The 17,069-nt window shown below is 41.7% G+C and overlaps 1 protein-coding gene across 1 annotated transcript; it reads left to right on the forward strand.

Annotated features, from left to right (window-relative positions):
- Positions 1 to 312: 312 nt before the first annotated feature.
- LOC124358440 lies at positions 313 to 16,797 on the forward strand. The gene is made up of 6 exons (XM_046810737.1): positions 313 to 460; positions 6,723 to 6,840; positions 7,243 to 7,753; positions 11,587 to 12,516; positions 12,694 to 13,983; positions 14,074 to 16,797. The coding sequence occupies exons 1-6, from the start codon at positions 313 to 315 to the stop codon at positions 16,795 to 16,797; spliced, it is 5,721 nt and encodes a 1,906-aa protein (XP_046666693.1).
- The last annotated feature ends 272 nt before the right edge of the window (positions 16,798 to 17,069 follow it).

Here is a 17,069-nt window from a genome sequence, read left to right on the forward strand (position 1 = left end):
GTGAAATTCCAACATAGTCTTCGGATAATCCACGCACAGACCACGATGGCAGTACTTGTGATGAATTTTCAGGAACGTCAGAGGGATCAAAAGGGAGGACATAGGAGGTTGCAGAGCAGGGGAAGAGGTCGGGATCAGGCGCAAGGGGAAGAGATCAGTTGGTGCGCGGGGGCCTGGGAGGCCAAAAGATTTCAGGAAGACGAGGGAGATGTGTGTGGTGACCACAGGGGTCAGAGCAACAGTGGGAGTGGAGACGTACGGGCATACAGGCCGAGTAGAAAGGTGAGCCTGCGGTGAAATCCAAAGAAATTAATGGAACAGAGTCACGTCAGGAAAAGGTGTGGTGAAGCAAATGCCAGGGTCCAGACAAGGCTTCAAGCGGGACGGGGTGCGCCAGGAGTAGAAGTCGAGAGAGAGCAAGTCAGGAGAAACGCGGAGAGGGAGTCCGTCAAGCAGGAGGGTGAGTACAAAGCAATGTGAAGCTATGGTAAATTCAGCCAAAGTTAAGGTATTATAAAATGAAAAAAGACAAACACATAACTGACAAAAAATTGTTTGAACAAAAAATAATAAAGAAATCGAACGTTTTACATGTTGAAAACAAGTCCATAAAGAAAAGCAAGGCGCATTCTATAACAAGAATAAAGATGCTAAAGAGTTTGAGTAGACTCATGCAGATTATGAAGCTATTGCTATTTGATTTTGGCAAAAACGCTGTCTATGCCCAACATCCCTAACTAACGATGTGTACTAAAAAAGCCAAATAGTCTGTTTACACTTCAAAGATTCCATATATTAGCAAGTAGAAAAAGCGCTTTTTCATCTACCTACCAGAATGCTTTCAGGAAAAAAATGAAGCGATGACGATAATGTTCAATGCTTCACAAATTTGTTTAACGATGAATTGGACGAAAGAAGTAAGGAAACTGGGAAGTGTTTCTTGATGGCTGTTCAGGACATAAACAAAAATTATACCATTGGTACTTTTTTCCACATTTAGTTCATACTGAGCGACGCTTTTGACTTAATAAAAGCAAGTTTTTCCATTGAGAGGACATAGTTAACCTTGAGACCTGACAAAAACTTAGGTTAATCAACCAAAAAAACTCGTACTGAGCTTCCACATGACTGGATCGAAGAGTATTGTGAAACAGCACGGACTAAATCCGTTCACCCTTTATCGTGCACGAAGCCACGATGATACTTTTCGTCAATGGACTGCACACTTAGCACCGTTTTTACACAGATAAAGTGTCCCTTTGCTACCCGCCCTGTCAGAGAAAGTTGTATTGAAATAAATCTCAAGAAGGCAAGTTAAGTTCAGAACAAGGTCTTAATGGTGCATTTGACTTGCATCCAATACCACAAAGGAACTGCCACCACATGAAAAAAATGAGGGAGAATTCAACCTACCAAACTTTTCATATGAAGGTAACAATATTATTTCCACTAGACACAATGTTAAACTAGTAATAAAAGGTTGTATAACTTAGTTTATTATCACTTTCAATACATTGAATGTCAATTTAAAGTAATACTCCATTTAGCACTTGGTGGTGTAGCTACCTAATCTACACTGACGTAACCTCCTTATTCAGTTATAACTTATAGTTTTAGTGTTAATGACATAAAATACATGTTTTTTTGTTTATTCCTAGGTTTTTTTCTTCTACCGATTTCCATTGCCCAGGTACCAAGATTGCAAGCCTTGAAAAAATTCTGTGGCCCACAAGCTCAAGATACTATGAAGTTTGCCTCATGAATAATCTGGACATCAAACTAAGATTGCCTAAGTAGAGTTTTACCTTGTATCTTTATTTCATTGAATAAAAACTTACATTACTATTATATGTGGCTTATTATTTTACCATGTTTGGGTAAAAAAACTGGGTAAGATCCATGTACGAAACTTGTTTTTTGCCGTTCTGTTTTGTATTATTCTTAATGACTTTTAAGTACTAGTTTTTGGGAATAAAACAAAACAATAATGACGCTTTTTTAAATTTAAAGCAATGTAAAAACAACATTTACTAGGCATAATTAATTATATATTCTTGAGTTATTACCCATTGGTACGGTTTTATTTAACAATTTAAACATTAAAAAACGCTCTCCTGTAGAAATTACTCAAAATGGACTTAGCCTGTTCTTTCCGTTAGCCCTTCATATGTTTACTACTCGGCTAGAGGAGTTAAGTTAATACATAACACAAAGAGATTAAGGTATGTAAAAATGGGAATCGTTTAATAATAGATATTTATATGCTTATTTATTTATTATTGACTAAATCTAATCTTTATTTATATAATCTGTTAAATAAAAATATTATAATCTATGTTCATTAAATACTATTTATGATATTATTATGTATTTTTATGTAAGTAAAAAAGAAGTATCTTTATATTTAGGAACAGAAATTATATATAACAACAAAAAATTGTTGAATGTTCCAAACTAAACCTAAAGTCTTATAAAACATTTATATAGCAAAAATAAAACTGACAGAGTGTTAAATTCTAGTAATCTTTCCAAATGTTATACTTGTACCAATACTGAGTCTGGTAAAATAATTTCTGTATTTTGGTATTTTATTTAATATATCTCTAGTGTCCCAATTACAGTAATCAGTTTTGGAAAAAGGTTAAAGTTAAACTTCGGTAAAACAAACATAATATAGTCTAATAAATATTCTTCAATTTTGTTTTTATTTTCTTTATTAACGATATTAAAGTAATGGAGGGAAATTCTACTTCAATGTATACATTTACAAATGTTTTTCACTAGTACTCGTATGAAAATAGTATTTGTATTTTTGGTTGACATCCTTGTTGCCAGGTTGATGCTGCAATCTACATGCACAAGCTGAAGTATAGTTTAAATTTCCTACTACACACTTACTTGCAATCCAGCTGTTTAAATATTTACTCTGTTATATAGTAGTAGTAGTAGTAGTAGTAGTAGTAGTAGTAGTGGCAGTCGTAGAAGATTTACATTTAGTCTTTTAACAGCTCAATAGCAATAGTTGAAAACTTAAAAAAATGCCAAGATATATAATATAATATATAACAAGATATATCTTGTTTATTGAAAATGTTTATTGAAAAAAAATTAAATTCGGCTATTGCCATTTATACAAATTTAATTAATGTAAATAAAAGTCGTTTGACAGGTATTTGGTCTTCCGATCATTGGTTATTTAAACGCATATGTGCATGACAGATATGGCCAAATACAAAATAATTGAATCGTAAAAAGTAAGGTATATATAAATAAATAAATATATATATATATATATACAGTATATCCTTTCAAATATGCCTTAATAGCGTATCAATGTGACTTTTTAATTTGTTAAATATAAAACCGGTTACCAGGTTGAAAATTATAAACATTTAAAATATTGTTTTTTAAGTTTAACTAGCATATTCAAAAATTTAATATCTGTATGTAACCATGGATAATTTGCATCTTTTAATGTTATTGAATGAAATAAAAGGGTTTTTTGTAACCAGCGGCTAAATTATTTCAACATAATTAAATATCCATGGGATCATTATAATGTAAATTTAATTGTCACAAGATTACAGGATTACAGTATACAGTAACTACTTGTAACAGAGTCAATTATCGCTGGGCGACAGTACACAGGTAGGCATGGCAACCGTTCCTCCCCCCTCCCCAACACTACAAACCTCCCCTGCAACACCATTTCTCATTCCGCAGCGTTAGAATACCTCTGGTATCACTTTATTTCTTAATATAACTACCATATATGGTTAGTATCCGTTTCGTCTGTTGTTGAGTGAAAAAGGGTATGGAAAGTAAAAATACCTTAATTTTGTTGTAAAAGAATTTATATTATATGGCCTTCACCAAAAATAATAAAAGCAAGGCCGATCCTAAAGTGTTATGTTGTGTTATATATCTGCTTATATATTGCAACACGACATTTGAATTTGCAGTGTATGAAATTATGTTTGCTATAGGTGATTTTTTATCATTACGACAGTCTAGCATTTTATTTTATTTGAACATAAAAAAATAAAACAATTAAAAAGTACACTTACACCTCAAATTTAGAGAAAAAAACACAGGCTTTAGGTCATTGGCCTTACTTAATCTAATATACTATACAGCCGCATGTGAAACTGACTGACTCACTCACTCACTGACAGATCATACTAATTCTAACATAGTTCTAGAAGTGCTAGAAACTTGAAATTTTGCACGCAGGTACCTATTACCGTGAAACCACCGGGAAAAGTCTGAAAACCGTACATTTTTACTTTTAAACCCCTCAAAAAAATTCGAGAAAATTTGCACATTTTTCACCCTTGCAGGCATTTCTTGTAAGCCCGATAGCGGGCGAACCGTTTGAGCTATCTCGGATCTGACGAAAAATTCATGGTCAGGAATGAAGTGAACTACAAAAAAGGTCTAGTGACTTTTTTTCCTATCTCTTGTGGTTAAGCGACAAAACGCGAGAATATTTTACATTCCAGAGATTTTTTCGCTTACAATAATGTTTCGAACCCGATAGCGTCAGAACCGTTGGTCGTAGCTCAAATCTGATTGACCCATCAAATTAGCAAATTGTGCCATCTACAGAAAAGGTCCAGTGACTTTTTGCCCTATCTCCATTGGTTTGGCCGAAAAACGTGATTATGTGCAATTTCTTTGTAACTTTTACGTGAAAATTTTGTTTATGCGGTCGATAGTGGCGAAACCATTGGTCGGAGGTCAAAATAAAACAAAGGTTAGATTTAGAAAATAATATGATCTACAAAAAAGGTTCAGTGTCTTTTTACTATATCTCCATTAGTTTGACCGCAAAACGCGATTAAGTGAAAATATTTGGAAATTTTTGCCTACAAATTTACATTCCGGGCTTGATAGCGGCTAAACGGTTGGTCTTAGCTCAAAACAAATTTTTATTTAGATTTAGGAAATCACGTGATCTACAAAAAAAGTTCAGTAACATTTTGCCCTATCTTCAACGGTTTGGCCGCATTACGGGATTTAAACTTTAATTTTTTGAGTTTTACGTGAGATTTTGTTTTCTGGGCTCTATTTCAGACAAAATCTTACTTCTAGGCGAGATTAAAAATTTGATTTCAGTACAAAATAAGGCGATCTACAAAAAAGGTCCAGTGACGTTTTACTCTATCTTCCATGGTTTAGCCGTAAAAACGTGGTTATGTTGAAAACTTCACTTAAAGACTTACCTTCCGGGCTCGATATTGGCCGAACCGTTGGCCCTAGCTTAAATGTACAATTTTTTGTAACTAGCTATTGATAGGATCTACAAAAAAGGTTCCAGTTACATTTTACTCCATCTCCATCGGTTTGGCCGACAAACGCGATTAAGTAAAAGTTTTTTTAATGTTCTCCTAAAAATATACCTTTCGGGATCGATAGCGGCTAAACGTTTAATGTTAGAATAAATTAAAAATCGGTTGTTATTACAAAGTAATTCAATCTATAAAAAAGATCCAGTGAGCTTATGCCCTATCTCCATCGGTTTGTCTGCAAAACGCGTTAGAAATTTTTTTTTCTTCGATTTTTCAACAATATTTTACTCCTAACCCGATCGCGACCGAACGGTCATCAATAGCTGAAATGTGTTTCCTTTGTCTGTTAGAAAATGAGGCGATCTACAAAAAAGGTCCTTTGCACGTTTCCCGTATCTCTAACGGTTAACCTAGAAATCAGAATAATATAAAATTAATAGATAGGGACGGATTGCTGTTTTCACCGTGCACACTTTTAGTAAAAAGTAAATAGCGGCCGAACAAGAGGTTATATCAAAATTCTGAGGGCAGAACACCCAAAACAAATTATATTTCCTACAAGAAATGTCCAGTCACTTTTTATCATATCTTCAACGGTTAAGCGACAATACCTCATCAAAGTTAAAAGTTTGGTTCACGTTGTAAAACTGAGTCTATCCCTATTTACTATACTCTTGAAATGCAGGGTCCGCCTAGCTCTGTACGGTACGTAACAGAGTACCTTAGGCCGTGTGAAACAAAGGCTGGTCTATTCGTAAATTGGTAGATAGGGACGGAGAAATTTTCGAATACATACATTGTGAAGGCTTTGAGTTATTGGGACAGTACTTGATTAGTCTTCCAAGTTAATTGTTTCTTGTAACTATTGTAATCATTGATTTTTTCACGGTACAGAGTAAGTAATTTTTCTTCTAACTCTTGTGATCATACATTTGTCCACGTTCCAGACTATGTCGTTTTATTGCGTTGCCAAGGGCTCTTTTCATCAAGGGAACGAGCAGTTGTTTCCGACGAGCAGAAACTCTCAGTGCACTGCAATTTCTGCTTGTGCCCTTGTGTGGAAAGTGCTTGGTTTGGGATTTTCTACAACGGCCATCGATACTATTCTTATCACTGGTGATCGTATTTACAAAACATTGCGAGATGAGAATCGTATGGGTGGAAACCGGTATTTGTCTCCTGATGAGCTTCCTACCGATTTTCTCATTCATGAACACTCCGTATCCGTTGTAGAAAATTCCTATGTGCACGACGCTCTGTATCCTCTGGCAGCGGGAGATATGGACAATTGTATTTTATCTCTGTCCAATGTTTTGGAGGTTTTGATGGCCGAGGATTTTGAAAACATTGGGTTTCTCTTCACTGGACAAACAGTTACAGTTGCTTTTTGGCGCTCCCAGGAACAGCTGTACTTGTTTGATCCTCATCCAGTGAATGAGGACCGAGTGTACGATTTGGCTGATGACAAAAATAACCTGGCCCGGCTGTTCCAGTGCGAAAACTATTCTGCACTAGCCACATTATTGTTATCAAATGCTGCTCTGGATGGGTCAGTGAGGCAGTTCACTGTAACTAGATTAAGATTTGGTATGCCGGCCCTTAGTTACAGTGAACCAGTCCAGACCAATTCAGAAACATTTGAAACTATACCACATCCATTTGATACACGGTCTAAACGCCACAAAGAAAATGATTTTGAATATGTCAAAGCTAAAAACATCCCTATAGTAATTTCATCCCCATTAAAAAGTGTGATTAAATGTAGAACCTTTGGACGACCGAAGAAAATACGTCGTGGACGCCCTAAAACACTCACAACAACGAGAGACGAGCAAGTGAGAGAGGCGAGCAAAAGATACGTTCAGCGGAATCCTAAAATAAGGCGCGAAACAAATCGTAAATATCTTTCACAAAACCCTGAAGTTCACAGAAAAGCAGTCCGTATTTATAGCCAACAGCATCCTGAAGTCAACAGAGAATCTGTTCGCCGATACGACGCGCAGCATCCTGAAGTCAACAGAGATGCTGTCCGCCGTTATAGCCTACAACATCCTGAGGTAAACAGAGATGCTGTACACCGTTACAGTCAACAGCATCCTGAAGTCCACAGAGAAGCTGTACACCGTTACAGTCAACAGCATCCTGAAGTCCACAGAGAAGCTGTTCATAGCTACGACAAACAAAACGCGGATGCACGTCGCAAAAGACTTCAAGGATTTCGTTGCATTAATCCTAAGTTAACTGAACTTCGTCATTTACCAATTTCACTTGCTCGACTCATCGTTGCCCACGGGCCAATGGCACATTGGAGTGGTGTTTTGTTATATAACGTTAACAGCTATAGACTGAAGAGAACTAGTCTCTGGGATGATGACGTCTTTATCTGCCCTCACTGCCAAGCACCTCTGTTCGAGGAAGAAGAGGATAGAAAGAAATGGTGTTGCGGCGAAGGGGCCTACAATGTAACAAAGTTGCCGCCTCTAAATGCACCGTTCTATTCTAACCGCCGCTTTCTCGACAGAGCGCGTGCTTACAATGACCTCTTTGCTCTCTGTGCCCTAGAAATTTCAGGCGGATACCGGCACCCAAGTGGCCTCTCCTTCTTCAAAATCGAAGGTAGGATGTACCACCAGGTGTACAGCTTGGACGCCCCCGGCCAAAGGTTCGTTACTGCGGGTGGGGACGTCCAATTCGTAAACCGGTGCCGCCTGTATATTGACGATGGTGAAGAACGCAGGAACATAGCCATGGCTAGATCGCTTGATGGCGACATAACTGACGCCATTACCAATCACTTGTATTCATTAAATCCACATGTTCGTGAATTTAGGCGATTGAGTAATGAGCCCTCGATCAATGCACACCTGGAATTCCAGCTGACAAGTCGAGCTACTCATGGCAATGTTCTTGGTGACAGGCAAAGAGGTATTGAAGTGCACGCCGTGCTTAGTTGTGATGACGCAGTCATTGAGCCTCGTCGGCTCACCGTCTGGAAAGTGGGGGCTGGAAGACCTTCTACCATCGACCTCTTTAGTCCTCTGATGGAGCCCTTCCAGTACCCACTTCTCTATCCGCAAGGCACTTTGGGTTGGCACATCGGCATGCTGGATAATAACGGGAAAAAGCTTTCTCAGTATAACTATTCACGTTGTCTCTTGCTCTCCAATCCTCGTTTTTCTTATCTTGGCCGTCTTTCTCAAGCGTGGCAGGTCGAGATGTTTGCGAGGTTTGAAGAGGAGAGACTTCGTTTTATAAGATTTTCACAGACTAAGTCCTCAGCCCAAAATGCCATGCGGATAGGACAACTGAACGAGCTTCTTAACGCTCAACGCAGTGGTCCGGCAGGAAGGCAGGTTAGAGATGACATCGCTCGGGATGAAACAGTCCAAGGCGAGGGTGGGGCACAGCCTGGAAAGATTTACCTCCCAAGTACGTTTACTGGTGGGCCCAGGTACATGAAGATACACTACGAAAACGCGATGGCTCTCGTATCACGTCTGGGTTCACCAACGTACTTTCTTACGTTTACGTATAGCGCTACTTGGGAAGAGAACAAGAGAGCGTGTCCCCACGGCAGTGGACGCAGTGACCCTAGCACGGCCTGCAGAGTGTTCCAGATTAAACTTCTAGAGCTTCTACGAGATCTGCGGAGCGGAGCGATGTTCGGCTGCACGAGCTATATCGTCTACGTCGATATAGCTCTATTATATAAATCTCTCTTATAATAGAATTTGCAAGCGTCAATTTAACCGCTCATCCCCGAATTTGCAAGCGTACATCATGGGGGCCTGGGGGCGTAGCCCCCAGCGAGCCGAAGGCGAGTCTAATATATATACAACCGCATGTGTAACTGACTGACTGACTCACGTATACTAATTCTAACCTACTTCCAGATGAGTTAGAGACTTGAAATTTGGTACACAGATAGCTTTCCACGTGTAACCACCAGGAAAATCCCGAAAAGTGAGAATTTTTCATTTTCAACCCCTCAAAAAAATTCCCAAAAAATCGCGCATTCTTCACCCCTGCAGGCATTTTTTGTAAGCCCGATAGCGGGCGAACCGTTGGAGCTAGCTCGGATCTGACGGAAAATTCATGGTCAGGAATGAAGTGAACTACAAAAAAGGTCTAATGACTTTTTGCTCTATCTTCCATGGTTAAGCGACAAAACGCTCGAACATTTGAAATTCCAGAGATTTTTTCGATAAAAATAATGTTTCAAGCCCGATAGCGGCCGAACCGTTGGTCGTAGCTCAAATCTGATTGACCCATCAAATTAGCAAATTGCGCGATCTACAGAAAAGGTCCAGTAATCTTTTGCCCTATCTCGATTGGTTTGGCCGAAAAACGTGATTATGTACAATTTTGTTGTAACTTTTACGCGAAACTTTTGTTTTTTGGGGTCGATAGCGGCGAAACCATTGGTCGGAGGTCAAAATAAGACTAACGTTTTATTTAGGAAATAAGATGACCTACAAAAAAGGTCCAGTGACTTTTTACTATATTTCCCTTAGTTTGACCGCAAAACGCGATTAAGTGAAAATATTGGACATTTTCGCCTAAAAATTTACATTCCGGGCTTGATAGCGGCTAAACGGTTGGTCGTAACTCAAAACAAATTTTAAACGGGATTTAGGAAATCACGTGATCTACAGAAAAGGTTCAGTGACTTCGGGAGTTGGCTGAGCGTTAGCTAAGCGTCAATAGTAGATAGGGACAGAGGAATATTTATTATGTTCACAGACACAATACCCTCTAAAAAAGGCCCAAGTGTGTCATTAACCCCCGGTAATATTAACCCCCCCCCCGGGGATGTGTAACTGACCGACTGACTGACTCACTCACGTATACTAATTCTAACCTACTTCCAGATGAGTTAGAGACTTGAAATTTGGTACACAGATAGCTTTCCACGTGTAACCACCAGGAAAATCCCGAAAAGTGAGAATTTTTCATTTTCAACCCCTTAAAAAAATCAAAATGGCGGACGCATTTTCTCCCCGTGTAGACCTTTCGTAGGCGCTCGATTGTGACTTAACGAAGCATCCTATCGAAAAACGGAGCCCACTTACAGTATTCTCCTTGAAACTCTCTACAAGTTTGCAATTTAAACTTTTGCTCTATCTCTTAAAGTGTATATACAGGAGGCGCGAGAAGTTGAAAAACGTATTTTTTGAAAATTTTCAAAAATTTCTAATAAAAAAAAACAAATTTTTAGAAAATAAATAATAACACCATAAGATGCATCGTGAAATTCTACACCAATAAACAGTTTGAAGTGTCTCAATATGTTTACCCAATCCCGAGAAATAAATAATTTTGTGATATAGTAGATAGGGACATTGCGAGGTAGGGTGGGGGAGGGGGGGTTAACGTAAAGATAGTCCTAGGTTAACTTTTTTGGTGTCGATAGATAGGGAAAAATAATTCAGAGGGGTTGGGGTCGGTCCAGGGGTGGAAAAAATTTCGTCATTTTTTCGATATCTCTTACCGTTTACGAGATATTTGCAAAAAACTGTCATTTTTTGCTATTTTTCCACCCATCTTCATTCGCGTTTCCAAAAGTCAACAGCAAAATTCAGTTGCTGCTTTCCGAAGTGATAGTTTTGTGTCGGGACAACATTAGGGATCCTAGTGAAGAGAATTGATGGCCTTAGCGACTTCTGTACGGTACGTAGGAGTTGATATCCCTAGATGTCTATGAAATCCAAACTTAACTTTACGTTCCTACTCAGTCTACATTGACTACTTGAATAGCTGTACTCTTAACTTGGCTGAATATTTTCGGTTTTTTACTAGGCTTTATTTTTTTGTTGTTTCCTTAATGGTTTCAGTAAAAAATATATGTATTTTACGTTTAAATAAAAGTTCACGTTCATCGTTCTTAACATCCAAGTGACTACTTCTATTCTACTTCTTTGCTTTCTTTTCTTTCTTATTACGCCATATTGTGACCAATTTTCTTACTTTTCTTTTGTGTTCTCGTTGTTTTTTATCTTATATCTTTTTATTATTTTTTTACTTAGTTAAAGCTTATAACTTCCTTTTTAACTTTTTAATATTTATTGAAATCAGCTAAATTGTAGATAGAGGCGGGCACTGTTGTTGACGTCCAAGTGACTATTTCTGCTTCTTCGCTGTACTATTAGGCAACATTTTGCCCTTTTTTCTGACTGTTCCTTGTGTTCTCGTTGTGTTTTTTGTGTTCTTAATTGAAGCTTATATTCCTTTTTAATTATTGTTTAATTTTTTTATTCCTTTTTATTTGACGTTTAAAATGAATGCATTCCTCGAGGGAATGGTAAGAGAGGTTGAGAGTGGGGACTATCTTAGTACTGACCATATGGATAGGTTCGGAAGCATACTGGATGAAAACACTGAGTATCATCCTGTAAGCTGTTTGGCCATTGATGCAATGGAAGGTGTTTCGGCTGTCGCTACACCTCACATACAAATTCTGTTCTCGGGGAAGATCGACGCCAGTTCTATCGGTCATTGGATTGTGGTCTTCCACGATGGCAGTAATTTGTATGTGTACGACAGTCTGAACAGTGCCCACCTCACTGCAGACCAAACTAAGCTGCTCTCCCTTCTGTTCCCGGACCTATCCATCGTTCCAGCATTTATTCCCGTCCAAAGGCAAGAAAACGGTTTTGACTGCGGCGTATTCGCCATTGCTAATGCTACTTCACTTGCCCTTGGCCGGGACCCAGCCAAACTGCGCTATGATATACCATCAATGCGCCCCCATTTGGCTGAAATGCTGCGCACGGGTAGACTGGATATGTTCCCTACGCTATCAGTGTCCTCTCCTCCTGAGCTAATAATCAAAGATCCTAATTCTACTTGTTTAAGCATTGTCGAATCTTTACCGCCATTAGAAATAAGTACCATGTCCGTCTGTGCTCCAGTTAAAAAGGGGCCGGGTAGACCTAAAAAAGTGAAACGTGGCCGCCCTAAAACTCTTTCAACCACTAAGGAGGAGCAGATAAAAAATTCAAAGAAAAAGTACTCCTCAAACAATCCTCAAGTCAACAGGGATGCTGTTCAACGTTACACTGAGCAGCACCCTCAGGTCCACCGAGATGCTGTCCAGCGTTACACTGAGCAACATCCTCAGGTCCATCGAGATGCTGTTCAGCGCTACACTGAGCAGCATCCTGAAGTTCACAGGGGTGCTGTTCAGCGTTATACAGAAAAACATCCTGACACAAATTTACAAAAAGTACAAATATTTCGAATAAAAAATCCTAAATTGACAGAATTAAGGCACATTTCCAACATACTAGCACGACGTGTAGTTGAACATGGCCCAATGGCGTATTGGAAAATAGATAATTTAGTCTATATTAATTCTTACAAACTAAAAAAAATAAGTTTATGGGACGAAAACATTTCAAAGTGTCCTCATTGTCATGCAAGGCTGTTCGATGAAGAGAAGGATAGGAAGAAATGGTGTTGCGGTGAGGGATCTTATAAAGTCCATAATTTACCTCCTCTGGACGCCAGTTTCTATTCTAACCGTCTGTTCATCGAACGAGCCCGTGCCTACAATGACTTGTTTGCCTTCTGCGCTCTCGAGGTGACTGGGGGGTACCGTCATCCTTCAGGCCTCGCCTTCTTTAAGATCGAAGGTAAGATGTACCACCAGGTTCACAGTCTGGACGCTCCAGGTCAAAAGTTTAGGACCAAGGGAGGTGATGTCCAGTTTGTGAACCGGTGCCGCCTGTACATAGATGATGGCGAGGAGCGCAAAAACATTGCCATGGGTAGATCATTGAACTCAGAAGTCATTGATGAAATTAATACATATCTTCTTTCCTGTAATCCTTTCATCAATGATTTCCGTAGATTGAGTGATGAGCCTTCAGTCAACGCTCATTTGGAATTTGAAGTGACCAGCAGATCTACCCATGGCCCTGTTCTTGGAGATAGGCAAACAGGCATTGAAGTGCACGCTGTATTGAGCAATGAAGACACCATAACTGATCCAAGAAAATTGACCATCTGGAAGAAGAGTGATAGGCGTCCGTCTTCCGTTGACCTCTTTAGCCCCTTAATGGAGCCTTTCCAATATCCGTTGCTCTATCCTCAAGGTAATTTAGGGTGGCATATTGGGCGCTTAGACAACCACGGGGGGAAACTTTCACAATACAATTACTCTAGATGTCTCCTCCTCTCCGATCCCCGTTTCTCGCATTTCGGCAGGCTGTCTCAAGCATGGCAGGTCGAGATGTTCGCGAGGTACGAGGAGGAGCGTCTAAGATTTATTCGTTTCTCCCAAACGCGTTCTGCTGCTCAAAATTCCTTGAGGATAGGACCACTGGACGAGCTCCTTGAAGCTCAACGGGGTAGGCAAGCTGGTGGGCAGGTTTTAGGCGACATCACCCGCGATGAAACAGTCTTGGGTGAGGGTGGGGTGCAGGCTGGAAAAGTTTACCTCCCAAGTTCGTTTACCGGTGGACCCAGATACATGAAGGTACATTACGAGAACGCAATGGGCCTTGTGTCTCGTCTGGGTTCACCTACGTTTTTCCTGACGTTCACCTTCAGTGCTACTTGGGAGGAAAACAAGAAGGCCTGCCCTCACAACAGCGGGCGCAGTGACCCCTCAACAGCCTGCAGAATCTTCCAGATTAAACTTGGCGAACTCCTCCGAGATCTGCGCAGCGGAGCAATGTTTAGCCGTCCGGTTTACATCGTCTATGTCATTGAAATGCAAATGAGGGGCCTTCCTCATGCCCACATTGTGTTTAAAATTGACGGCGATGGACCGGTACAGGCACGTGACATTGACTCCGTAATACGCGCAGACATCCCTTCGGAGGAGGAAGCCGCTGGAAGACTCAGGAAGTTGGTGCTGAAACACATGATTCATGGTCCATGTGGTACTGACCACCGCACCGACTTCCTGTGCTGGGACTCTGCAAAGGGGCACTGCAACAAGTTCTACCCCAAGCCTGCCTGCCAAACCACCCACGTGGACGAGAGGGGGTTCGTCCAATACAAACGAGACTACACAAACGAAGGCTTTATCACATCACGGAGGAGACAGATCAAAGTGCATGATGGCTGGGTCGTTCCGTACAATTCCGCATTACTGCTCAAATACGAGGCGCACATAAACTTGGAGCTTGCTTCTACTCGTCGCGTAATCAAGTACCTCTTTAAGTACCTCATGAAAGGCGGTTCTCTCCAGAACGTAACCGTCACTCCCCTGGGGAAACAAGAGGATGAGGTCGAGCATTACGTGACGAAGAGAATGGTGGGTGCCAGCGACGCATGCTGGCGTCTTCTCGACTTTCCTGTGTCAAAGCTCGAGCCCACCGTTGAGTGTCTTCCCGTGCATTTAGAGGGCAAACAAAGTGTTGTCTTTCGGCCGAGACAGCTCTCTGATGCAGTCACTCAAGCAAGCTCCAAGCTTATGGTCTACTTCAATCGCCCGCACCATGAAACTTTTGACAATGTCACGTACCAGACATTTTACGAGAAGTTCATGGTGCACACTAAGCGCCCACGTACTGCGGAATTGTACGAACACCCCGATGGCCATCACTTTGTAACGACTCGCCAGCGTGGTGAGAAGGTATGTAGGTTGATGTGGGTCTCTCCCAACCGAGGAGAACAATACTACCTTCGTATTCTACTTATGTCTACACCTTGCCGTGGTTACGTTGATCTTCTGGCTCGTGGCGGTCCTGGTTGCCGGACGTTTCAGGACGTAGCCCGCAATCTCGGCCTGGTGGAAGACGAAGAAGAATACAATCACGCGCTGCGCGAGGCATCTACGTTTATGACTGGACCTAGGCTCCGTTCCTTCTTCGTGATCCTCTGCAACATGGGAGCTCCCGCTGCTCTTCTGTGGGAGTCTTTCAAGAACCACCTTAGCGAGGATCACTTAGAAAGGAACCCTCTCGACCCTGAACTGGCGGTGAAACTTACCTTGATAGACATCGATCGGAGCCTCCGCCAGCAGGGATCGTGCTTGAAAGATCATGGACTCCCCTACGTCGAGGATGACACGACTGAGTTAGGTAGAGAGCTACTCAACTACGGCGAGAACCTCCAGCGAACCATCGTTGAGGACTGGGTGCCCAAACTCTCCCCAGACCAGCGCCGTGTGTTTGAGTACGTTCGCTCTCTGCTTCTCAACCCCCGTGACCGACGCACTTCTAGAATCATATTTCTGGACGGTCCCGGGGGTTATGGGAAGACCTCTCTGATTCGTGTCATCCTTGCGTATGTCCGTGGTTGTCGACAGGTTGCACTCGCCGTGGCTAGCTCAGGGATTGCTGCAAGGAACATGGATGGAGGAACAACAGCACATAGCATGTTCCGACTCCCTCTAGACCTAGGTCACGGCACAGTTGTGTGGAACATCACCAACGGGTCCCAGCGAGCAGAACTCATCAGAGCAGCACAGCTCATTGTGTTTGATGAGGCCCCGATGGCACACCGCTACATCTTCGAGATGATCGACAGATCCCTCCGGGATCTCATGAATAGTAGTGTGCCATTCGGGAATAAGATCTTCATCTGCTCCGGGGACTTCCGTCAGATTGCGCCCGTCGTTGAGAAGGCTCGCACACCAGCTGATGTCGCGTGCGTGTCACTTCGGGCGTCACATCTGTGGCGACTGTTCACACTATTTTCCCTGACGACACCCCAGAGAACTAGTGGTTCCATTGACTACTCCAACTTCCTCCTTGGAGTAGGCAATGGAACAATAAATCCTTTACTTTTTGGAGAAGGCCGCGAGAGAGAGTCTCTCATTCCCCTCACTGGGGTGAGATGCCTCACTTCTCTCGCGGACTTAATAACGGATGTGTTTCCTCCTGGTGTTCTGCGAGATCCTGATCTTTGTGCGAGACGGGCAATACTCTCAACTCTGAATGTGAACGTCAAGGAGATCAACGGTCGCATCCTAGACCTCATGGACGGGCGCATTCATGAGTTGAGAAGCGCGGACACCGTGGACAGAGAAGACGACGACGGGCTGGATGTGGACGTAAATCTCCTCAACCAGGCCACTGGCAAAGGAGTGCCAGATCACGTCCTGCGTCTCAAGGTCGGCTCCGTATGCTTAATCATGAGAAACTTAAATATCGGTGATGGACTCGTGAACGGCACCAAAGTCATTGTGACGGCGATCAGCAGCCGACTGATCACCGTCAGACTTATCGGCAACACGCAACCTATCGGAATTCCCCGGATTACGTTCAGGTTCGCGTTTGCCGAAGGATCGCCGCTCCGGGTTTGTCGCCGTCAGTTCCCCCTCATGTTGGCGTACTGCATGACTGGTCACAAGAGCCAAGGCCAGACAATTGAGTACGTCGGAGTCGACCTGAGAACGGACTGCTTCACTCATGGCCAGCTCTACGTCCTGTTGAGCAGAGTGAGACGTCCAGACGACATCGTCGTTCTTGTACCAGACGACAGAATAGTAGAAGGAGTCGCCTATGCAAAGAATATTGTATATGACGAGCTCCTTCTAAACACTGATTAAGTCTTCGGCAGTAGGCTAGGGGATCTGCCACTTAAAAAAAACTCCCCGTCGTGATTTGACCTAGCAGTAGGCAAAGGGAACTGCTTTACCAAAACTCCCTGATGATTTCATTAGCAGTAGGCAAAGGGGACTGCTTCACCAAAACTCCCTGATGATTTCATTAGCAGTAGGCAAAGGGAACTGCTTTACCAAAACTCCCTGATGATTTCATTAGCAGTAGGCAAAGGGAACTGCTTTACCAAAACTCCCTGATGATTTCATTAGCAGTAGGC

Source organism: Homalodisca vitripennis, chromosome 3, assembly GCF_021130785.1.
Source record: "Homalodisca vitripennis isolate AUS2020 chromosome 3, UT_GWSS_2.1, whole genome shotgun sequence".
Taxonomy (NCBI): Eukaryota; Metazoa; Arthropoda; class Insecta; order Hemiptera; family Cicadellidae; genus Homalodisca; species Homalodisca vitripennis.

Excerpts from the sequence above, each read along its gene's own strand:
- LOC124358440 (XM_046810737.1), top strand. The coding sequence starts at position 313 with ATGGAACAGAGTCACGTCAGGAAAAGGTGTGGTGAAGCAAATGCCAGG. Across the intron at positions 461-6,722 it reads GGAGTCCGTCAAGCAGGAGG|TGAATGAGGACCGAGTGTAC; the intron begins GTGAGTACAAAG and ends ATCCTCATCCAG. Across the intron at positions 13,984-14,073 it reads GAGCAATGTTTAGCCGTCCG|GCACGTGACATTGACTCCGT; the intron begins GTTTACATCGTC and ends GGACCGGTACAG.